The sequence below is a fragment of the Genypterus blacodes genome, unplaced genomic scaffold (assembly GCF_046128005.1).
Source record: "Genypterus blacodes isolate CSIRO-AG114 ecotype Tasmania unplaced genomic scaffold, CSIRO-AGI_Gbla_v1 ptg000017l_1, whole genome shotgun sequence".
NCBI classification, from domain to species: domain Eukaryota; kingdom Metazoa; phylum Chordata; class Actinopteri; order Ophidiiformes; family Ophidiidae; genus Genypterus; species Genypterus blacodes.
Window position 1 is genome coordinate 3,467,546 of NW_027466831.1, and position 26,025 is coordinate 3,493,570.

Below are 26,025 nucleotides of genomic sequence, written 5' to 3' on the forward strand. Positions count from 1 at the left end.
GCAGTTATGTGGAATCCGAAACAATTAATTCATGATCCTTTTGTGTCGGATTAGACGAACCTGAAACAACTTAAATGGCAGAAATAAGTGGAAGGAGTGATTTAACGATGGTTTCAGTGCTGCAAACATTTCACAGGGCGGAAACACAAACATTTAGGAAAGGCAGAGACAGAGAGCGGCTTTATCACAGCCACAGTGCAAAGAGGATCACAGACAAAGAAAGAAAGCATGCAAGGTTGTTTCACTCTGGCATGCATATGGAGAATCTGATGTTCAGAGACAAATCAACACCCAGGCCTCAAAACCAACCTGCTGTAATGTCAAACACATTAAACCGGCAGATAGTGTGAGACTCTTCACACAGGGCTTTCAATTATCTAAACACGAGGCGAAACCTTGTACAAAGACGTGCATTTTGTTCTTGTGTATGTTTGTGTAATTCCTCGACGATTACCGCCTGTTTGTGCTTGTCTCTTCGTGTTTTTTCGGCTTTAAAACAAACAGTATTTACGCCCGTGTTCCCCTAGGCAAACATCTGCTCAGGCGCGATAGGTTTTTAAATATTACGGCAGCAAAGCCTCCTCAAGCTACTCGGCAGCCGCGGAATGAATTATATTTGACATTATCCATGGGGTGATAATGCAGGGCAATTCAGTGGCAATGAAAAACACTTTATTTCCCTCCGTTATGTACATGCAGGTCGATTTCCTAATGCTCAGCGGGCGACTAGTGTCTCTAAGAACTCGGCGATGAATGAATGAGCTCCGGGGTTGCCGTTTGTGTCACTGTAATTTTCATGATATCTCTGTTTGGGTGAAATCATGCGGCGAGAGTGATAAGGAGATGAAGAGACCGGGGCAGAAATACAACGTGTGAGCAGCGGCTTGTAATAGTATGGAAATGTGAGTCATCCAGCAGGGAGACAAGATGCAGTGTAGATGTGATCCGGCAACACGTGCAGAATAAAAATGGACTCCAGCCGATCCGGGGAGATTTTCAAACTGCCTGTACACGTTCCGATAGAAATATACAACTGAGAATATGCTTTGAAATCTTTCACTGTGAAGCGATGGCAGAGGAGGACAAAGATCACATAGTTTTGAGTAACTGATGATAAAAAGTGTTATGTGCTCTTCTAACTAAATGGTGTCTTTGAAACATCAGGGATTAAATAAAGCTCAACAGCAGAGAGAGTAAAGCTTCCTGTACATTTATATATATGTACTTATATACTGTAGTGGTTGAAAATGGATGAGAGTTGTTGTGGCTGAGTACCAATAATTGCTTCTTGTAAAAAAACCCCAAAAGAAAGCCTCATTACTTTCACAGGTGACACCCATGTGTAAGAAAAAACAACGTAGTAGTTGTTTATGCGTTTGCGTCTTTGATGTAAAAATACTTATCTTCTGAGCAATATGTGAAAATCCTCTGAAGGACCTTGTTGATGTGTTTACACGTGCATGGAGGCTTTTTGTCCTGAGATTCTTTCCACCTGGATTGCGATGTTAAGCATCTGTTATTGCACTGCAACGTTCTACCTTCTAATTACATGTATCCACAACACAAGCAGGCGCAGCAAGTCAGACTCCTGGCACACACACACTCGCTCTTTGCTGTATCTGTATTCAAGGTGCAATAGTCGGGTAATGATCATCTCTGGTGGGGATTAGAGAAGGGAAGGACAGTGATCATGATTAGTTTGCCCCGAGTCATTCGCTGGGGCTGAGAAGAAGTCTTACAACAGAATCAGACCAAAGTTTGGCTTTGATAAAATAATCAATAATCACCTGAAGCATCCTGTGGAGATCAGATGGCAGACCTGACAGCCAATAGGATTTAGTGCAAAGAAGCGTAAAGGTATACTTGTACTGTATGTATGCACCTGTCCATATGTTAAACCTTACAAAAAAAACAAAAACACACACACATTTCCTCATAAAAGTCACTTTCAGAAATATACTGTATTGATTCCTGCGAGGTGCCGACATCTCCTTTATCATCCCTGTTTGATGTCAAACAATCCGAGGTTGGCCAGAGAGAACAGAACACGTCCACTCTATTCAGAGCTCTGCACCCACTGTGGTCCTCAGCGGGACAGTCTGCAGCCCGGCTCACCTCCCCTCCCCGGCCCACTCCGGCTTTGAGGCTTCACCTCCTGCTCTTTCCCGCCGACCTCAACCTTTAACAGCACGCGAGCACAGGAGGAACCGTCTCCCTCCATCTCTGCGATTGCACCAAAGTCAAAACATTTTTCTAGTTCATCAAAGCAACGGGTCAGTCTGAGGAGCCGTGCTGAACTCAATCCCGTCTTGGTGAAATATACCATGTTTATCAATGTACTGACAGAGTGCCGTGCTGAAACCTCTGAAAGTACTCACAAAAAAAAGGTTTCAAACATTGCATTTCATGTCATGCATCAACACAATGTTTCTCCCTATAATATCTGCAGAGGAATGATTAAGTTGTGGAGGTTTGGCAATTAAAATCATTTATTTAAGCTTAGGGAATGATCATGACACTACTGTTACCATGGGATACGGGTATCAGAATGGCATTACTTTGTGCTATTAAAAATCACCACCAATGAGCATAATCATGAAGCAATTAGGTTTTATAACAAACATAACAGGATGCGCTTCAGGACGTATATAGATGTTATTTGTTGAAGCGAGCCAATCATTTGAAGTGCAATAAATAGTAATTAAATTGTCTATTTGAAAGAAAATATCCTACTCAATTTTACTTCATTAAATGTTGACATAAAATTCAAAAACCAATGTTAAAAAAAACAGTTAAAGTCCTTTGTAGGTGAAGTTATCCAGACATTAACATATTATTTCATATTATTGTAATGTTGCAGGCAGTCCGGGTGTTGCTGGTGCTGATGGCGGCTCTAGAGTTGCAGATGTACTTCACAACATAAAGTACAAAAAGCTTTGGTGGAGTTAGTTCCTATATCTGCGGTTCTGGTCAGGCCGGTGTTATTAGTCCGGAAACATTGAAATGGTCATATGATTGTGGAATGTGATAATTGTACAATGGTGCGGTAGAAAATAATTGTTTTTATTTCTTGTTTCACAGGAACATGTTGTTCAGTCTGTGTTAGCGGTATAATACAAGAAAAGGGCTTTTCATTTCAGCCAAGGGCATCAAATAAAAGCATTTGAACTGTGGGTTTGCTCTTTTGTGCTCCACTGAGTGGCGAGGCACCTCCACTGAAATCAAATAACTCAGTCAACCTTTGGCTCCACTCATGGTAACTCTGAGCAATTCACCTTGCACAAGGCCCCGTAATTTAAAAATCACCTTTGTTTTCGCACTGTGGGGGTGTCTGCGGCGTCCAGCTGTCAGAGACGTTTGTTTACCGCGGTCAGACGGAGCAAGACGAGGCTGTGTGTTCCACAAATTACATCCAGCCACTTAGCTACACTTCCCTGGACTGGGCAAGCGAAGAACACAGCAACACAGATCAAACAGATCAAGGCTTCTGCGTGTATAGCGAAAGTGGAAAATTATTAACTTATTTCCAATGCATATACAGAGAAGCAGAATTAATCACACAGAGTGCAGCGGGGCGGTTCTGTGCACATGCGGTGCCTTCACCTGACGAGTTCGTCTCTAAATGCACATCCTTCTTTCCTTTCATACAGACTTAATCTACAGTAACTTTACAATGGGCACATCTTACTTTTGTGGTGTTAATGTGCTTGAGAAATGATGAAAATTTGATGAAGACAAGCCTTTGAAGAGGTCCAGTGTGAGTACATTTACAGTCAGAAAGCAATCAATTAAAATAAGGGAGAGAATGAGGAGAAGGAGAAAAAGACATTGATTTAATCTATAACTGGGCAACAAGAGAAGTTCACCACTGGAGTGAAGAAAAATCAATGCGTAATTAATTAATCAAGATGAAATCACACACATTAATTCTCCAAAATCATTAATTGGACCACTGGCAAGTATTTCCCTTATATTCAGTCTTCATTCTGCCGATAAACAACAGAATATTGTGAGATTCAGGACATTTGGACAAGCTTGGAGGTCAAGCAGTGTATCGTCCCTGCTGAGGTTTTGGTCTGATGGCTTTATGTCCATTTTAATGCTGTTGTGAGCAAAGAGAAACTGACATAATCCTGAAGAGAAATAGAATGGTGAGGATGCATTTCTGTCTGTCTCTGCTTGTGCTAGTGCTGTGATTTACCTACACACTCTGACATGGCACAGTCCACAGTCACAGGGCACATTTTCCAAAGCCCATTTTTGCAGAGTCTGACAAAGAATTAATGTTTAACAGAGCCAAACAGAGCTGGTTAGGAGTCAAGGGAGCCGCACCAAGCAGCGAATCACGACCACATAACAAAAATGAGATGGTTTGGTAAGTTCACAGGATCACTGGGGAGAACTCCGTTTGACCCGGCACTCATTTGGTTCAGCTTCTGCTTTTTGGCCTAACAGACCCCAGTGGTTGTGTTGACACCATTATAGCTGCACACGATGTTAAGACATTCACAGATGTCTTACTTGGCTGTGGGAGTTTTATTTCCACTCACTTAACAGTCTCTTAGGTAAACCTGTACACACACACACACACACACACACACACACACACACACAAGCAGCACCGAACAGGTCGGGAATGAAACCTGTAATTGAAAAAGTTAACATGTCAGTGTTGAGGTTTTGTCGACACTGAGTCAGGCGCTGAGAAACACCTCCTAAATAAAGCTTTTGTGTAGCAACAACTTTGACATTTTGTCGTTCTGAGAGTGTGTGAATGCAAACAGTAAAAGGAAACCAGGTTCATCCACCTCCTGCTATCACACAAACACTCCCAGGTGCCTATTTTTAGCCCTCACAATTGTATTAGCATACATTTTCCACCCCATGCTGTAAAAATCAACAACTATGTTGGACTGCTCTGATTGACTGCCATTAAGTTCTCCCCTGTATAAAAATCCTTTGCAGCTTGTATTCTTTATGGACTCAAAATAAACACATTTAAATGAATCACACACCTCAAGGTAAACAAAGTATGTTTACCAGTGAACAGAGCAGTGAAATGAAACGATGCAGCAGTAACATGAACTACTGCACACATGTATCACACATATAAAGACAAATGATTTGTTATCCATTTCATACGTGTACATATACTGTACAAACTCAACCCAGTGCATGCATACAAATGGAGGGATGCTTATGCTGCAGCAGCTCATCTAAGACTTCTCTCATAAACATGTTTCTGCTGTGATTCAGCTAGCAAATAAACAATACAGAATGGATGTTAGTGCGCGGGACATTAAAAGTGTATGAATACATGAGAATTCAAAGCAAGTAGTTGGAAAGAGTTTGTTTCAGAGAGGGATGTTAAACTATTTGTAAAATTAGGAGCAGAGGAATGGAAGAAGTGGGAGGCACACACTCAGATGTGTTGTGTGTGGATGCTGAATGAGTTCATCTCAAAGCCTGGAACACAATTCATCGTCTCTGAGTGGCCGGCCTGGTTCACTTATGAAAGACTGAACCATCATCATCAACCACTCAACCTATTACACAGTACAGCGCTCCTCTGGTTCTCATCTGTGGCTGCAGAGTGGATGCAGTGCATGGTGTGTGTGTGTGTGTGTGTGTGTGTGTGTGTGTGTGTGTGTGTGTGTGTGTGTGTGTGTGTGTGAATTAGGGTGCTTGGAAACAGTGAAAGCAGATGGGCTGCTTATCAGTTGTGGAGGATTTAGTTTTCTGTAGGTGGGCTGCACCACATATGACACAACAATGAGACACAAAGAGCATTTGAATATTGAGGTTTGCATTTGGATGTGGTCAGATCTAGAATCTTACAAAAACACACACACATCTGCCTGCACCTCTGCATGGTGTTTATTTGATTGAAAAGAGCTACGTTTATTACTTTAGTTCTCGTTTACCTCGGATATGTAATGACTTTTATAGTTTAACACTGTTGTTGTAGTAAAAAAGTGAGAAACTGTGTTAAGCTTTATGCATCTTGGTGTGATTAAACTGCAGTACAGGGTGAAGATAACAAATCAATGTTATGAGACATAGGCAAGATTAATCCATAAACCGCAACAGGTGGTTTATTACATTGTGGGTCATTTTGATCATAACCATATAGTGAAATAGACACTTACAACTGATTCATTCACTGTCTAGCATACTGGGTAGCGGCTAATTCCTGTTAAATCCCTGTGTGGATAAATCGAATAGCACAAATCAGAACTAAAGCGCCTACGGCCATGAGATTTTCCAGCATGAGCAACAAACAAGGCAGCCTGTCTATTCTGTGGCAGACAGGAGGAGAGCACATTGCTGACAGCTCAAGGGAATGGAGCATTGTGCTGCTGCTTCTTCTGCAGAGACAATGACAGAAGAGAAAAGGACACTGGAGACAACATAGACTGAGTCGCTTCGTATCCATGGTGACTCCTCACTACGGGAGCGCTGCCCTGGTTCTTCCAGTGTGACTTGGCGCTTACAATATATCTCCTATGGAGATACAGGAGGCAAACATAGGCAGCCCCTCAGACAGATGAGGTCCTTCTAGATCAGCATTTGCCATTGGAAGTTTAAAGCCTCTTAGTCTCTATGATTTATCTGTACAAAAACATTATCAGTCCATCCTCTTTTCTGCCGCTCTTGGTCTTTATTTGGATTTATCTTCACTGGTTGATGATAGAGCAGCTGTTTGAGTCTTCAGTCTGTTAAATCCATCCTCCTTATACTACATGAACTACACAAACTTGTTCTTTTTACTTTACATACACTGTCCCTGTTGTAATACCGAGTACATGACTTTACAGTCTGTACTACTGGGAATTCAATCTCTGCAAATTGCCATCAGTTTTTCAACAAGTGGCGTCAGAAGGCAGCGTGGACTTTAATCAGCGCAGCACCTGCAGTTGAGGAAAGAAGGACAAATCTCTCGGCAGGTGCACTCAGTTTTTCCTAAGATGTACTCGACATTAATATATCCTGCAGCGGCTGCAGTACGATTTGCTTCATATATTTCAAGAAACTGCTTCAATAAGGAGCTTTCATTGGGCTCCTGTTGTGATTCAACAGCAGGGTGTGACGACTCAAGGGGGGGGGGGGGGCAGGGCACGGTGATTATTTTTTTGGCCAAAGGGATGAAAGAATAAGAGGAAATATTACCACAGTGTGAGGAGTTGGCTGGTATCAGGCACAGGCATTCAAATTCTAGTTAAAGTCACTGCACCCAGCTCTCTGGAATAATGGAGCCAAGGCTTGGATATCCTTGTGTGACTGGTGCCAAATCACAAGGACTAAATATACTAAAACTTGAATTGAAAAGACCCTGAAAGGTGACAATGCACTTAAGTGCCATGTGGCTCTGTATCAGGGAGAATTGCTGCCCAGTGACAAGAAAAGGTAAAAGTCACATTACAATGAAGGCCAAACAGAGCCAGAGGCAGCCAGGAGCCGAGCCCAGCTTCATCTACTGTACTCAGGCTGTGGTCACCTCTACAATTCTATCAATGTGCACACTGCTCTCTCCCTGCTGGAGCACAGTAGGGACTTGAAGTAGCCGCTGTTGCAAGACTGCTGTGCTGACCAGAAAATACATCTGTGCTCATCTGTGCATTGAAGAAAATGACAAGCTGCTGCAGTGTGTGCATCTACTGCCACCGAAACACACAGGTTTCACATAGAGGGTCTACAGGCTTACAGCGATGCTTCAAACCTTGAATCAGTCACAGAATAAAACTTTTATGTATATAGGAGGGGAAAAAAGCTAAGGTAATAGGAGTTTGTAAGATTTTGAATAGTTTGACTACTTTCACATTACTTGGTAAAGCCACAAACCTTGACGGGCGCGACTCCAAATGTCAGTGATCCTGTCAGCAGACTTATGCTGTGTAATCATTACTGTCACACACCGGTGCCTTAACCAAAAGAATCCACCGCTACGTAAACACCGGCTTCTGGAAATGCTGCGTTTAACTGGATTCCCTCTGTCCAACTGATTCATCATTACTGTATGTGATCAGCTAATTATAGAGGTGTGTGGAGCTCTCACGTAACCTCATAAAAAGGATGTCAAGGATTTCCAAGATGAAGACTCGAAGCCACCGAGGAGAAGAGGACGGGGAGGACAGATATTTCCAGAAATGAGAAAGATGAAGCGGTGAGGCCACTCTTTCAACAGGTGCACACGGGTTTCCATCCACACTACAATAAGGATGTTGTCGCTGTTTGAAGGTCTGATTGCTTGACCATCAGTGCCTCATGCTGACTGAATCATTAAAAAAGTAGTTTGTTGTGAATCTATTTTGGAGTGTGAGTGAGTGTTGTGCGATCGTCTTGTGTGTCTCTTTGCCAGTAAGGAGTGTCAGCGTATAAACCCAAAGAGTGTCTGACATTGCTGCCTCGTTATGAGCAACTCAGAAAAATCCAGAAACAACACTGTCCAAGCAACTAAATAAAGAATAACATTAGATTCAAATGAGATAAACAGTGAGTGAGTTTAATAGCCCTCAAAACTAAATCTTGACGCTAAAATGGGAGCAATATTATTATCTGTCCTCTAAGTTCCAGTTTGCCTGTTGCGGTCAAAGATACAAGGTTTATGAGTCGTGATGCTTTTACTGTTTGGGGGATGTTCGCCCATTTGTGAAGTGAAGAGGCAACCTGCAGGGACCCACACACACACACACACACACACACACACACACACACACACACACACACACACACACACACACACACACACACACACACACACACACACACACACACACACACACACACACACACACACACACACACACACACACACAAATCCAGACAGCTGTCATGTTTGATGAGCAAGCCTCGCCATGAGGGAATTTAACATATGACAAATATATCACAACTGATGTCGTCGCCGGCTGAAACTGCAGGATAAACCTTTTTTCCAATGCCGAGCCTTTACTGCGCACACACACACACACACACAAATTGCCTCATAATGGCTGTCCCAGGCCTCAAAACAGCCTTTTGAGCCCTCACACTTCCTGATCAGAGGTGAAGTATTGAGTTCCAGCTTAAGGTGGACACTGAGAACCATTCTTGTCAAATACCATCCATCAAAAGCACTACATGGTTACTTAGCAACTCTGACGTTTCCTGCCCTTCACATTCATCATATATGCCTATATACTGTATGGGCTAATGTTCCCTTTTCTGGACTATTTATCATGCATATGGATATCTATCAAGCAGATAAACATGACTTCCCTCTTCCTGACGGTCAGCTTGACCTGTATTTCCACTCTTTTTCATATCTTTATGTTTGAAGTTGGGTGTATGAATACCTATCCAACATTTCTGTAGATGCCAGACTTTAATTCATGCCGGACAGAGGTTGTGTTTGCTAATTCTTTTTTTATTGGTTACCTTCACCTGAGCATGGTGTGTGTGTGTATGTGGGTGCATGTGTGTGTGTGTATATGTGTGCATGTGTGTGTGATTTGCAATTTTCACACCAAGATAACCCTCCATCACAAGTATGTAATAGTTCAATCTGGAGCTCAACCTAAATTAAAATTAAGGTTCAATCATGGCACTTGATTGTTCTGTTAATCATCTTTGGAACATTCATTTGCCAATCCACACTGCTATTTATAAGGGACTGCTTGGAAATGGATGCAGTGTATTTTTGATGGATGTTTACATGCAATTCACTTGTTCAATTTACTCCTCCAGTTGTTTTGTAATTATCTGACACGGGCTGCTTGATGATGTTTTAATGTCTGCTAATATGCTGTCATTGTTTTCTCTCTCATTGTTTTCTCTCACGTACATTATTTTCCACGTTTATCGCCACATGTTAGGGTGTGGTGATAGAAGGAAAGACAGAAGAAAAGTGTGTGAACATGCAGATGAAGACTAACATTGCTGTGAGGTGTTCAGGGTCCTCTCTGGTCCATGATGGGACTCAAGCCAAACAGACTAATGGGAGAATCTTAGCTGCAATTTTACATCTAAATAGGTTTGATGTGTCCAGGCTAAACAGGTGCAGCCTAATGCTGTGCCTATCGGTGCCAATAGTCTTACCAATTTTGAAATCTGCTAAATTACCTTCCCAATAATAAACATTCACTTAACATGTGGTTGGTTGACTGTATTCATTGTAATCTTACTGCTTGAGTTCTACTTTAAATGTTTTTGTCTTTCTTAACTTCAAAACTGCAAAGGAGAAAAAAAAAAAAAAAGACAATACACATAAATGATGTCATTGGAATATAAATACGCAGACACAAAGAGGATGTCATCTCAAACAAGTTCTGCACAACAATCTGGCACCAAAGCCTCAATATAACACATTTTGTTATAATCTCCTTCTGTCTATGACAAACGATGGTTCCTTGTCAAAGTTATGGCTGCTGCAGAACAGAATAGACAGAATAAGTGCCTTTGTGATGCGGCAGAAAGAGATAATGCCACTTCTGAGAGTTGGCGTGTTGCAAAAGATAATGAAACACATGAATTTGTGATTTCATGCTAAATAATTGTGTGTCAGCCGTGTAAAGTTCAAATATGTGGCTACCTGGAGTAATTAAGCGTGAAAGGTCAGCAGGGGGGCTTATCGATCGCTCTCGCACACAGAAGCTTAGATCACAGTAAAACAGTATCATCGGATGTTCAAGTGTTCCTTGACTGAACTGTTTACTACAAATTACAACATCGTAAGTAAGTAAAAAAACTAAACCATTAAAATATAAAAATTAAATCAATGAGCACCACATGAGCAATTTACATGAACGCTCATCAAAATGACTTCCAGATGTTGAGCGTCAGAGTGACCGAGTGCTTAAATGCTGTATGCAGAACACATTTATTCATATTGGATACATTATGCGGTAAATACAACCAAGATCATAACTTTATTTCAGCAAAACAAGTTCACTAATTGGATATTAATGAATGTATGAAGTTTTCAAAAGAATCCTTCAGAAATTCAACTGTTTGTATGAGATTTGTAAACGTTGCGTAATCATTTTAGCTTGAGCGCCGAAAACCATAACCATCCATCAATAATAAATGCACCTAGAATAGAGAAATATGTATTCTGGGGTGAAAGTCTTCGTAAACAACGGTAAGATATTGATCTCTGAACCATATATGAATGATTTGAGTCGACTTTCTTAATCTAAATGTGATGCGCCAAGGTTAAGAGCATTTAGCGTTTGCTCTTCTTTGTTTTCCAACAAATCCGGTAGCTAATATCCTTGGTGAGTCGAAAGTGTTTGCCGAATGAAATACCAAGAGAAATACAAACTCTAATTGGGATGAAGAGAAATAACAAGTCATCCAGAGAGCCGGCGTCCCAGTCCTTCTCTTCTCTCTCATACTATGCCACTCGCCTCCTCCAGCAGCTGTGAAAACACACACGCACGCAGTCGTGAAAACGTGCGGCGGATAACAAGCCTTTGAGACGCCTCTAATTCTGCGAGGACACCAAGGTCACCGCAGCCTGGAGATGTCAACATAATTGGCATCCAGAGCTGTTGATTTGCTTGAAAAGAGAAGTGTCACTTTGATGCAGCCAAGGATGGAGGAGCACTGCTCGTTTGATGAATGATAACGATTGACTGGAGCCTTTAATGAAGGAATTAAATCTTAAAATGGACGGTGAGAAGCTCCTTGTTGTTTCTGTTTATCATTGTTGCTGTGTCTTTCCCTCGTCATCAACTGTGTCAGTCAGCGGCAGAGCTCAAAACTGTCATAAGCAGTGGACTGTGCTATTACTGACATGAATGAGCAATTTGAGCCAGAGAGTCAGCGGTGAGCACACAGGACTACTCCAGGAAGAAGAGAGAGGAGAGCAATTTTCTTTGATCAGTGTGAGACGCGGTGTATGCAGATGATGCTACATTCTCTTCGGCAGCATTTCACAAAGTTTTTTTTTGCCATTAAATATAACAGAGGCAACTAGAAATGCAATCGTAGAGAGGCTACACCCACGCCACAAGGTCTGTGAGTTTATTGTGGTCGAATAAACGAGTGTTTTCTGCTTGAGTGTTTGTAGAAGTACACTTCAAACAAAGGCAGGATGCAGGAGTGGGGGACTATTAGGTGCCTTAACAGTTGGTACCCCCCCCCACACACACACACCCCACCCACACAAGCGCCACTCATACACACACAATTACAAATGTTGATGACTTCACAACGGTTAACAGCAGTCACGCAGCAAACACACATGTATTTCACAGCCAGTGAATTATTCCCATCTGTCCCAGCACTCAAATCCTGTTTTCATTATCAGCATTCAACTGGTGGTTTTCATGTTGTGGGATTATAATGTTGTATTAAAGTGAGTTTTCTGACTTTGACCACACATGCCACTTGTAAATCTTGGGACAAAATTCAAAATGTTGTTTTCACAGCGCCTCCATCAGGTTGACTGATGGTTCTTTTGGTTGCATAGAGAAATGAGTGCAAACATGCACAGGATTTGGTTACAACAGATGAGCATTTTCTGTAGAATGAGACAATTTCACACCATTCAAATTTGGCGTGAAATTGTGGCAAACAGTGAGGAGTATCAACAGATGCCAGCGATGACGACCAACCTGCGTTGCAATCCACAGTTACAATAGACTAACATCATCAAATACGGATAGAATTACTCTGAGGAATAAATGTATGAATGAACCAAATCGTCATTTCACTTCTGCTACTTCACAGAAATAAATTAAACTTGATATAAATGCTTGGTTTTACAACTGATGGACTCGGTCTGCATATAAATTTGTATTTATACAACTCTTCAATCGCAGCGACTGAAACAGAGAGCTTAAGCCTGAACCACAGAGCTGCATTTGAGACTATAATGGATCCATAAATAAACAAATGGTGGCGAAGGGAGTACACACTCACACACACACACACACACACACACACACACACACACACACACACACACACACACACACACAATCAACTTGTTTCATTTGGTGCCAGTGTGATTTTGTAAAGATACAATCTGAAAATCTAAATGATCCATCTCGTTTTGACTGGATTTTTAAAGGACCTCTCAGACGGTGTAACTGTATCCGCCTGTATCCTTCCTCCCTGGCAGCACATTGGAGGTGATTAGTATATTCTTTCCTTTACCTTTCTCTGTGTACCTGTGTAAGCCAAACCCTTGCCAGCTGTGTGGTGAGATAAGGGCCATGCGTCTAAAAATATCTCTCATTCAGGGTACAGAGCATTTGTAGCCATTCAAGGCTCCTCTTTGTGTTCTGATAAAAACATCTCCAGAAAAAGACACATCAAGGAAACTGTATATGAGATTGAGATAACGCTAACACTAATGCTAACCCTAACCCTTTGTTACTTTTCTTGTATATCCCCATGGTTTCTAATTAAAAATTCTCTGTACAGTTGAGATCTGAAACAGAATCTTCAAGGATGATTGACTGGACAACTGGAACGCTATGAATTATTTCAAAATCTAATTATTTCTATAAAATTCTTTAAGCGAGGTCGCGTTTAGCGCCACACAATTGACCAAACCTCTGTGAGGTTGATCGCTTTTGATTGCGAATGAGGAGGAAACAGTCGGACGCTGCTCTGGACGTGTGGAGGTGATCACTTCATTTCATTATCACGCCGAGGCCCGAATGTGCTTTAATGATTTGAATGTTGCATACATGTTGTGCTGCTAAAGACGGCAGCACTCATACAGCACAAGCACAGATCCAGTAGGCGAAGAAAAGACAAAATGAACCTATGTCTTGTGAGAATGCTGATGTAATCCAACTAACAGGGCTGAGAACATTGACACTTCCTGCAGCATGCAAAAACATAATGAACATAATGTCCTATTTTGCAGTAAGTGGATCTTCAACATTTTCTCCTGTAAGATTCTAATGACTGTGTGTTCTACAGGGAGAGAGAGAGAGCGAGAGAGCGAGAGAGCGAGAGCGAGAGAGTACTGAGAATATTAGTATTCCTGACAGCACTATATTTTGTAGCTTTAATTCATTTTAAATGAGTTTAGGTGTTAAATGAACCTGTGCTGGAGCTAAATTAAATTCCACAGCTATCATTGGAAAGGTTTCTATTAAACAGTCGTCAGTTGGGAAATTGGCTCCCAGAGCATTTTTGCCAGATAAAGGCATAATATTTCTAATTTCCTACAAGCGCTGCACTCATTCTGACCCCAGAGGTGTTGCAAGACAATAATATGCTTCTTTTTCTCTTTTGTTTGTTTTTGGAACCAGGGTGCCATTGAAAGTCATCACAATACGTAACATCAAAAGAAAGGTTGTCCTTATAAACTATGCAGCTCTATCCTGAATTATGTACGGAATTATGAGCCTTTCCAGAATTACTAACCAGGACATGTGTTGCACATCATGGGGCCGCACTGAGGTTTTTCTCTTGCCAAATGGCAGAAAAATGAAGAAGGAATCAGAAGAAAATGCTGTCTTTGCATTAATGCGTTGCATATTTTGGGTGTTCCTCTGGGGGAAAATGTGGGCCGACTACGACAAGGGAGGCAATCAAGCTAATTTATATGCTCTAAATGCAAGTGACAGAGTTCGTCAGCTGTATATGGTAACAGAAGGATGCCAAGGGTCAACAGGTCAAAGCTGAACAGCACTGTTGATGAATAAGGCAGAAGATGAACTGGTGACAGTCTGCAGCACGCACAATGTAGAAGGATTCTGTCAAACGTTGGTCTTTAATCGGCCCCTGCAATCCCCGTAACACAGCGTTGTTAGGAGCACGACTGACCTGACCTCTCTCCTGACGTTTAGCACCTAAAGCTCAGTCCATTTTGCCTAATAGAGATGTTAAGCACACCGAGCGGAGAAGCTAAAAGTCTCTCTGAAAAAAGAAGCGGATTATATATAGCCACTGATTAAGGCAGAGATGGGAACATGACCTACATGCATAACAACATTTCGCTCACTTTCTGCTATACAGAACAAGCCTTCGTCCAGGACCAGGACTCCACAACTGGGAGAATCACTCTAATTATAACACCAGAGTCAGATTTCAATACACACCTCATTAATATTTCTTTCATTATTGGGTTAATCGTGTTTTTTTTAATTTTTTTTATTTAGGTGTGACAGACTTGGGAGAGCCGAGAGAACCTTTGCTTTCAGTGCATCCGTGGTGCAGGTAAAATAAATGCCCAGCCCAATCAACTGTACATGAATCATATATGAGATTACAGCTGAAACTGATAACTATCAGTCACACTCACACACTCACACACTCCCTCAGCCTGTGTTCTGAAAATAGCTGCTCCCCTGAGAGGCTCGTGGGGGGTGAGATGGGTGAGAAGGAAGGGGAGCAAGAGTACAGTAGTTAGGGGTAAAAGAGAGAGAGAGAGAGAGAGAGAGAGAGAGTTGTGATAGATGGATTTTATTGTATTTTAATAATTTGGTTTTGCGTAAATGAATCAGGGGCTGTCAGTGACTTCCTCACCTGAACATCTCTTCTACAGGTGAAAGGATCGACAGGTGACAGGCAGAAGAGAACACTGATAAGCTTCATGGCGTTCACTGGTGCTCATAATAACTGATAGATAAGCCTCTTTTTACTACAAATCAAAGAGAAAACGGCAGGAACATTTTGTGGGTTTGCGGTGATGAAAACATCACATCAAACATTGCATTTTCCCTGCATTCACTGCTTCTACGGTACATGATCAATTTATTTACTTCCTATGCTTGTGTTGTTTTGATCCTGCAAAAAGATGAAGACTGAACACATAATTGTTGGGATATTATCAGGGCAGCAAACAAAGCAGAGTATTATGCATCCAGATCTATTTATTATAAACTGTGTAATTTCACAGTAACATTATTTTTGAGGCATTAACAGATCAGATTATCTTAGAAATCCCCAAATTCAGTATTATTGTGCTGATAAATCCAGTTTTCTCTACATTAAAGGATTCAAAGGGCTGTAATCTGATCCTATTCAGATATCAAATAAGGAGCAGTATTATGGAGTCCTGTGCTCAGCCTAAGAGAAGGATTTGATGCAGAGAAACATGTTCACAATGATGAGTATTCATCAAGTGATTATTTTCCTGATTGCCTTGCTTTAGTCATTATTGACGAGGAGCCCTATTAAAGCAGAGGACAGACACTCTGCTGCCTATTGTGTGATGGATATAATGGCTCTGCAGTAATTCATTGATTATAATTTCCAATAATGCTTAGACCTTGGCATTTCAATTCTATTCAATAGAACAGCCTCTAAAAGTACTCATAACACACACACACACACACACACACACACACACACACACACACACACACACACACACACACACACACACACACACACACACACACACACACACACACACACACACACACACACACACACACACACACACACACACACACACACACACACACACACACGATAAGGTCAGCAGGCCTTACATGGTAGAGACACTAATTGCACTGCTGTCTGAGGTTTTATTAGATTTCTTTGTTATTTTCTTTTTTTTTGGGATGCGGAAAGAATATAACATATTTTACAAAACACTCTCGGTCTGCCAAAATGAAAAGCTTTCATTAGAAACTTTATGTTATTGTTCCTGGTTCACTGTTCCATTTCTCCAAACTGAACCGAATCAATGACACAATCCTAAATGTCACAGCGTAAGACAGCTTCACCTTAAATTAAAACCAAAATATTTTCTGAATTTATGAAGGACGACCTCATCAATGGACGCTGCAGGTGCAAAACAGCAGCACGACAACAGAACATGACAGAAGATGTTAACAGCACTGTTTGATTGTCTGTCCAGCTCCATGTGTGTGTGTGTGTGTGTGTGTGTGTGTGTGAAAACAGCAGTCTGTAACACTGTGTGTGTGGAGCTGACTCTGTCCTCCCACTTCCTCCCTGCTGCCCCCCACAGCTCCTCACAGCAGAGAACACCACACATGATTAACAAATGACCAAGCAAGTCCCCTTCTGGTAAATGATGGTAGTTTTGGGGCTTAAAGGTTTTTTCCCACATCAGATTCTAAAAGTTGTATACAGTGGTGATGAAATGATATTTCTCCCACCTGTTCATGCAGTATTCCCACAAACGTCGTCATAATTCACTCATCTGAACAAGTACAGCCAGGTTTGCATGCCTGTTCATTCATATCTTCATGTTTCTCTGGAGAGACTTGAAACTGAAATTACGCTTTTCAGGAACAGCTAAGGTCAGCAGCTATGGATGAAAAACACGACCAACAAATAATTATTCAGCTCAACAGTTCTTGTCAATAGTTCAGTTCAACCATCGGGAATTCTTTCAAGTTCACCTTGCTGCTCATGCCGCTGAATCTCGGCAAGCTTGTGAGAAATAGTGAGAGCAGAGTGGATTCAAACTAAAGGTGACACAGGATCTCTCCTGGGACTCCTGGGCCTGCAGGCACATAGAGATCTGACTTTGCAATGCCGTTAAATCAATTCCAGGCATTTTTACACCGAGCAGCCATAAATGTAACTTCTCTACTGTGACTGCACTTGGTAGACGAGAAATCCCTTCGAAATGTAGAGAAGAAATATTCTGTCATCAAAATGAAATGTACAGTCGTCATACTGCTGTTCATCTGAAGGTTAACGTTGAGTCATCCTCGCTATACATCGCACCATTTAGAAATAGTCAGCTAGCTTTGAACCTTCTCTGCGTTTTATCGGTTCATCTTTTCAATAAGCAGATCCCAAGATTCAATCTGTAAGTGGGGAGAATAACAATAATGGTGTTTGTAGCTATACTGTATACAACAGTAGCCATCATTACTCATACTGGCAGGCATGAATAAGCTGTAGAGTACAGAAATATGAGGCAGTCTGCCTCGTTGGAAATTCCATATTAATAAATTATTCCATTTATATAAAACTCACAGGGAAATCGAGTCCATCCATTACATCATCGTGTTCTGAAACAAACTGTAACAGTTCGAAGTCTAACAGTGAGAGAGGACAGAGGGATGCTTCTGATCAGTGTTCCAATAGTGTCAGATGTCTAGACCAGACCCCCTGCAATTCAAACCCTGGCTGCATTTAAATCTGTGTCTGTCTTCCGCCTGCGCATGTGTGTGTGTGTGTGTATGCATTCACTCACCCCAGCGTGGTCATTGTGACGATGGTGTACCAGAAGGAGGCTGGGATGCTGGTGAACTTACTGGAGCTTGAGCCCTTCTCCGCGTAGAACATGACAGTAGCAAAGATGATGATGGCCATTGTGAGGGAGAAGAGGAGGAAGCCAAGCTCCGATGCACAACTCTTCAGCGTGTATCCCAGGATCCGCAGGCCCTGAGAGTGACGCGAGAACTTGAAGATGCGAAACACTCGAAACACACGTAGCGTGACAAAAGCACCGCTCACATCCTCGTTATTGGTCATCACCAGGCCAATGTAGTATGGCAAGATGGCCACCACATCGATGATGCTCATCACCGAGCGCATGAAGCGGTAACGGCTGGGTGCAGCAAACAGGCGCAACAGGTACTCCACTGTGAATATCATGACACAGGCGGTGTCCATGCAGAAGAAAGCCACTGTGTAGCGCTCACCGCATGGCATGTCCTTCTGGTTGGCCGTGGACCCGCAGGGCACCGTCTCCACCACATTAGTGATGACCGAGATGGCGATGAAGAAACCGGTGACATAGTAGAAGACCAGAGCCATTGTAGACGTGTGGGGGTTCTCAAAGGCTCGCCACATGGTCTCCCTGAAGTTCATGTTGGGAAGCTTCATGTCCTTGTTCTCCTCCTGATCATCCTGCAGCCGTTCTAAATTCTCCCTCTTTCTGTCCTTGTATTCTTCATAGCAACAGTCGCCGATGATCTCAGGGATGATGCCAAAGAAGGTCAGCTCCTCATCATAAGCTGAGATACACTCATGACGGGGGTAGTGGAGCTTACCAGTCCGGTAGAAGTTGAGGATACTTCGGAAAGCATCGGGGTCCCGGTCAAAGAAGTACTCTTTGATTTCCTCATTGTAAAAGAATTCCTTTTCAGAGCTGCCTAGCAGTGTGTCGGGGTAGCGGTCCAGAGTGGTTCTCCAGGTCTGAAAGCGACGGCCGCTGACGTTAAGGATGATGAGCTCATCCTGTTTCTTGCTGTTGTCTCTGGGAGCAACAGGCATGGGGCAGTTGGCAACGGGCATCCAGCCAATTGCCGCTGCCCTGGCAAAAGGGAGCCATGCAGCTACGCCTGTGGCCATTCTGAACCAAAGACTGTGAAGTGGTCTCCCTCTCCTTCAGATGTGGCTTTCTTTCAAATCAACTGGCATCTAAAGCATGTGGTAGTAAAGACAGAGAAAGGATAGAGATCAACACTGTGTCAGTGCGGCACTTGCAACCATGGTGTTAACACAGGAGGACGCCTCTTCAGAGGGTTTTGGATTCATTTCTATCATCATTCCAGATTGTAATCCAGTCCTATTCCCTGTCCTTGTGCACTGACTTCAGTACAACTCCAGCAGAAGTTGTCCTAATTTTCCATCCAGCTTCAACAACGCAATTTACAACAACAAACAGAAAGACGGAGAGGCAGGCGGCACAAAGCTCAGTCTGTTCGTCCATCCGTCCATTCATCCTCCAGACCCTCTAACTGCAAATAGGCCCAGGAACTCCTCTCATCTCCAGACATTATTTCAATTGAATCTATGATTCATCTCAAATGGAACAACATGCAGCAGCGACTCTCATCCTCTGACTGATGCAGGTGATGCTGGATACCGACAGAGATTGAATTTGCCAAGAGGCTGAGTCGGTTTTTGGGAGCTCGAAACGCGTCTGCTGCATTCATGCAACATGTATAAAATAGACGAGCAGGCAATTAAACAGGATTTAAGCATGCAAAGCTCAGAGGCGATCAACAGCATGTGTGAGGTGACCGACAGGGAGCAGGACAATGAATGAGGCAGAGGCTGGAACCTGTTGAATCAGAATACGAAGGTAATCTAAGAAGTGTGAAACAATAACCAACTGTTGACAGACGGGATTCGATTTGTCATTAGAAAAAGCACACACCACTCCAAAATGTTTCAAACTATTTCAAATTTCAATATATTCTGAGAGAAATCGGACCATTTGTAAACGCATCTTGATATTCTGAAACAAATAAAATGCACTTGTTTGTAGAAAAAAAAAGCACAAAGCTACTCACCGATGATAAAGTGTGTGTCACTCCTCCTCCAACAAACACGGAGTTTTTGTCGGAACAAAAGAGTCCTCAAGAACAAGTGAGAGAGCCGAGACTCGATCCGGCGAGCAGCGAGCAGCAGCAGCAGATGCTCGGATCACAGCCTCCTGCCGGAGACACGAACAATGAGGGAGCCGCTCACAAACACAACTACAACACACGGAAATGGTGGAAACTGGTGAACATGCATCTGTCGGGATCTACATCCTGGCTTCTTGGCGATCAGAGGAATGTTTGCAAAGTGAAATATATCGCTGGAGGGCAGCGGCGCGTCGCTTCTCCGCGCATAAAGTAGCATACAGTGTGTGTGTGTGTGTGCGTGTGTGTGTGTGTGTGTGTGTGTGTGTGTGCGTGTGTGTGCGCGCTTGAGCAGAGTAGAGTGTCATCACATGTGACAGCTGTAGTACATTAGACTTCCAATTCGTTGCGGTATTTTATAAAGTTGGGGAAAAGATACAGCAAATCGATTTCCGTCCAGCAGGTGATTAATATTAAAGCCAGTATGTGCAGACACACACACACACACACACACACACACACACACACACACACACACACACACACACACACACACACACACACACACACACATTCCCTATTGCAGGAGTCTCACACACTTCAAACTGCTGGATCGGGCATCATGACTGGTGTGAAGCCCCTCTGCTCCATTGGAATATTAAATCATAAGGACATTGGTAGCTGCTACTGTCCTTACCTGCTCCCCAAATGCATGATCTCTTATAGGATCTTATACCTACGAGGTTCAAAGATTGTACTAGTAGTCGTGGATGCAGTCATTTTGGCTATCATGCATCTTCCAAACCCCAGGACAAACCAAAACATCAAAGTATCACCTCACCAACAAGCCATCAAATCTCTGAAAAATCACTGACAAAACTCATGGGTGTTCACAGTCGAAGCATAAAAAGTCACACAGCAACAACAAAACATGTCATTCTTACTTAAGAACTTAGAATTATGAACAAAAAATGCTCTGAATGAAACTGTAATTTGTCACAGTGACTTGTGAATTGTATATTTAATGTTATTCTGTTCTCTGCAGGAACCTGATATACCACAAGGGGGCGCTCCAAGCACCACCGGTGGTGCATAATCCACAGTTTGGCTGTAGAAGTTCATCACAGTCGTCCAGGTGCTTATCAGCTGCTGGAAGCTTAAATGGCTGCAGAGGTCTGATCTCCCTGTATGCTGCTATCCTAATGCAATACCTCACTTTGTCTGTTAGTGAAGCAGGAGTCTCTCTGCCTGTGTCTTTCCATTACAAACCGACGTGTTCAAGAATTTCCTCTAGTTTCCGTATCTTCTAACAATACGGAACAGTTACACTGCTGGTGAAAATGGAAACCAAAATGCCACTTATTGATTCACCTCAGTTACTCATCTAACAACACATAATATGGCAGAATTCTGAAAGAGAATGAGGACAGATGTCGATTTCTTCAAGCATAACATTGTGTTTTTTAAATATCTTTTGTCAAGCTTGTATAACATATTTTGTAACTATTGACAAGATAATTTCTTAAGCAAGGTATTAGACAGCACCAAAATCTATCCACTTTTCTTCCAGTCTCCCTCATACACCCATAACAAGGCAAAGACTGGTTCTAAAAAATCACTTATAAAACCTTGTCATCTGGAGGAAGAAGGCAAGACCCCCAGTGGCGTTCCCTCCCATCACACACTTCAGTCCCAATCAGCACAGGGCTCTACATCAGCACCTCAGGGGACTGCTGTGGCTGCATGATGAGGCCCTTTGAATGGATGGCCTTGTGTGTGGCCCTGCAGAGGAGGGAGGCAGGGAGGAGAGAGGCAGAGAGGGGGAGAGAGGCAGGGCTGTGTGGTCTGGGTGTTCAGACAGATAGGCTATTGATGGACTGTTGTCCATTCAGATATCGTTCTGAAGTAGCTTTGGGCGTGTTTACTTTTTTACCCGGTGCAATTTCGATATAAGACAGGTGACATACTATATATTGTATAAGCAGTATAACCTCCATGTTTTCTAATGTACAAGTACACTTCCTCCACCTCTCAGATGGATGCATCTATGTGACACAGTTAAATACATATAAGGAGCTATTGAGGTACTTCTTCAGATACAACTATTACTATTTCCTTTGTTGCTATGTTGTGTGCATAAGTATTCGTGCACACAGTTAAAAGAGATGAAACAAATAAAATAGAGTTTTTGACATATCACCTCAATCTGTCAAAAGCAAGTATAACTGTTTTGGCGCTGTGGATCATTTTGTTACTCCCACTCTCTTTAGTAGCATCTTCAAACCTCTGGGTGGCAGTTGAACTTTAAAAAAGACGCTCCTATAATGCAAAAATGATTTCCAGAGAGGGAATAATGAAGGCAACCAAAACACATCTTTTGAAGCAATGCGATTATGTTTACTGCTAAATATGTTTGGTAAATCCTCACTAATCCATCAGGGCTGGATTTTAACAGTAGCTTCTTCTATTTAGCCTCAGGTATAAGGAAACACAAACATTTGATAATGTTCATCTACAAAGCATCCCTGGGCAGAACGATAAGAGAAAATTCAGTTTTACAATAGTTGAGCTGAGTGTGACTGTTATATTTTATACACATAAAACTGTAAATAAATGAAGTTTTGAATAAATAAAAATCTCAGGCTGTACATGTTGGATCAGCCAAGTATGTGTTTTCATTTTGAGGGTTGTTGGATTGTGGGTAGTCTTTGCTGTGCCCTGGTATGCAGTTATACGGGTACACTCAGACTGTGTTTAAAGGACATAGATTTATATCATCACCTTACTTTTTACTCATCCTACAGCGTCCTGATTCCTGGATCCTACAGTCACAGCCTGAGGTGCCGTTTCTTTGTTTGATAAATATTATGTTGGAAAGAGCTTTGTTTGAAGTCAACCACTTATCCTTCATGATTTTCATCCGCTATGCGCAACTCTTTTGTTCTGTGTGCAGTGCTGGTTTTGTGGCTTTCCAGATTGGATGCTAAACTGAAACTGTAATTTAGTTTAGTCAAATTGTCTGTAAAAAACCGAGGCTCATAGCTTTGTGTTTTTAAGTACTTCTGTCTATCTTTGAAGGATTCAAATCCAATACAACAAGGCTTTTAAGAAGGTTGTTTTTTATTCTAATATATTTAGCAAGTGTGTAATCTCCCTGTTGATGCATCGGTGCGTCAAAGTCAAGATGTGCAGGTGTACATGTTAATTAATTTGTTCACTCATTCAAAGATGAAACAGGTATTGTCAAAAGAAGTGAAGCCTTGGAGCCTCAATTAGAAATGTTTTAAAAGCAATCTTCTGTGATTCTTTTTATTTCTGTCCAAGACTAAATCTCCTCACAAGGCAAACATGACAGTTGCGTCTTGCGTGAACTGGGACGAATCAGACACTTGAGTAACCTGTAAGCTTGCTGCAGAGCCACACCCAGATGTTGAGCAGGCATTGGCTTTTGATCCTTCTTAATCTAAAAGGAACTAGTCCACAGCATTGAAGCATCATACTATTGCCTGTAAGTGTAGATGAACCTAAAAGAACATCACATTTCCTTATTTAATCTTCACAGGCAGTCAAATCAATAGAGACCCAGGACTTGGGTGTAAATGTTGAACAAAGAGAGAATAGAAGGTCAACTCATCATGGTGGATGTGGGGCACAGATGTCGTTTAAATGAGCATGAACAGCTGGAAGAGGCTGTTGGCTGGAGAGGCTTCAAGAAAATAACAAAGAAAGGGAGAGCGTCAACTGTATAAAGTGTGAAAAATCAACTATGAGGGAAGGCAAAGAGAGGCTGTAAGTGGATAAATGGGTACAGGTGAGAGCTAAGAGCACTGATTGTGTTTGAATAGTCCTTTGTACCGCAGTTTCTTAAAGACTCCAATCCAACCTTCTATAGCTCCTTGGTGGATCCTGATTATCCAGCCTGTAGCAGAAAAAAACACAAAATCACAGACAAATTAGGAATTGATGGCAGCGTTGAGCAACATTTCTTAATTTGTTCATGCTGGATCCTACGACACACACCGTTCACTGGGAAACGTTTCTGGAATAACAACATAAAAAATGCAGCTTCTTTCTTATAAAGGTGGGAGAGAGTGGGACATTAGCACTGCACGCTTCAATAAGTGTTACAGAAATGGTGCATAAAAAATGCAGATACTGTATGTAAAATGCATGGGTCATTTAATCAATTATACAACAGGAGAGTGTTGGATTCTAGAAATTGCTGGTATGGGCCATTTGTTTGATGAACCTACACAAATTGAGAAACATGTATTTTCAAAAATTAAGCCTTTACTAAAAGTTAGATGAATTCAAAGTTGAATTGTAGAATGTGAGTAGAAGAATGGAAATCTAACTTTCCCCATTATATTTCAATCACTTCCTACATTATCAGAATTCAGTGTTTAGTTAATTAAATGTGTATTAGTCTAAGGGCCCAAGAGGATTTATGTCAAAGGAATGAATTACACAAAGACTGAATGAATAATTCTAATTACAGAAACAAATAATCTGCACCAGTAACTTCATCCTGTAAAAGAGTTGATTGGATTTGTAAAGCAGTCCCGTATTTGAGTGTATCCATTTACAAACAAACAATAAATCCCTAATAGATTATGGGAGAATGAAAATGATCATCTGGTTTTCTCTTGTCTTGATCCACTTCCAATAATCGGATTGTGCTGTGAGGGAAGCAGGCTGAACAACACAAAAATCCAGTTCTGGTGTCCAAAAAATGTTTTGCTTCGTAAGCAAAAACTGTATGAGAATCTTCACTTTGGAATGGCGAGGGTTAAAAGAAGGGGGGGCACACTAAGGCCATCATCTATGGGTCAGTGACCAAACATACACACAGAGATGAAAGGTTTGATCTTATGATGACATTTAGATGATATTTTCACGGAGAAAGTTAATTTTAGTTTGAAAGGGGCGCTCAGGCTCCCAAGATGATGAGCTTTAAAAGTCAAACACAGAACCTCATTTTGTTGACGGCAGTGTGTGTTTAACATGCAGTCGCAGCATTCCTGAAGGCAACACAACACACACACACACAACACAATCTATTTAACAGGCAATTCTGTTAGAGATTGAGGTTAAGAAAATTGCTGCGCTGACATTTACACACCTTCAGACAAAATCAATGATCTCTGTATTCTCATATAAATGTTTTGTGTGTTACAAATACTGAATTATTTCATACCTATGATCCACATGAGCAATGAGACAATGATGTAAGCCTGGCTGAGCTTTTACTTCATCTTTGGGAACCTTACCTACCATTGGAGCTGGTAATCCTAAAACAGGCTTGATAATATCATTACATCCCATTTTCTTTGGCTATTATTATCCCTCATTTATAAAAGCTCTGTCACTAACCTTATTCTGGGGCTTTAATTTCCAACTCAATTAGATTAGAGTGAAGTATGACTAAGTACTTTTTTGGGCAGGGGATTCAGACATTTTTGCCTGTGTCCAATTTCCTCTCTGGGAACAGTATGTGAAATGGGAAACACCTTATCTGAACACAAACCTCCCTCATTGGAAGTTTTTGAAGCCTTGTTTCTCTTCCGCTGGGATGCTTGAAATCATTTGAACTTTAGTTTAATTATATGAAATATGAGTTTTCCTTGTAGCTGTTCCAAACACAGAGCTCCTCAATTTGTCTGTCGACGCTCAGCTGCCCAATGCAAATGCCGGAGTAGTGAGCTCATTCCAAAAGTATTTGCCATGGTGACAAATCAAGGCTGTAAAAGAGGACCTTGGACAAATATATAAACAATTTACTTCTGCTGCTCTG

At 41.8% G+C, this 26,025-nt stretch overlaps 1 protein-coding gene across 1 annotated transcript in view; it reads right to left on the reverse strand.

Annotated features, from left to right (window-relative positions):
• The window catches only part of LOC142991202 (A-type voltage-gated potassium channel KCND3-like), a 40,137-nt gene extending 20,907 nt beyond the window's left edge, over window positions 1-19,230 (reverse strand). Inside the window, exon 1 of the mRNA XM_076141246.1 lies at window positions 18,128-19,230. Coding sequence (XP_075997361.1) covers window positions 18,128-19,230 — 1,103 coding nt within the window. The remainder of the gene's footprint in view (window positions 1-18,127) is intronic.
• Between the last annotated feature and the right edge of the window lie 6,795 nt (window positions 19,231-26,025).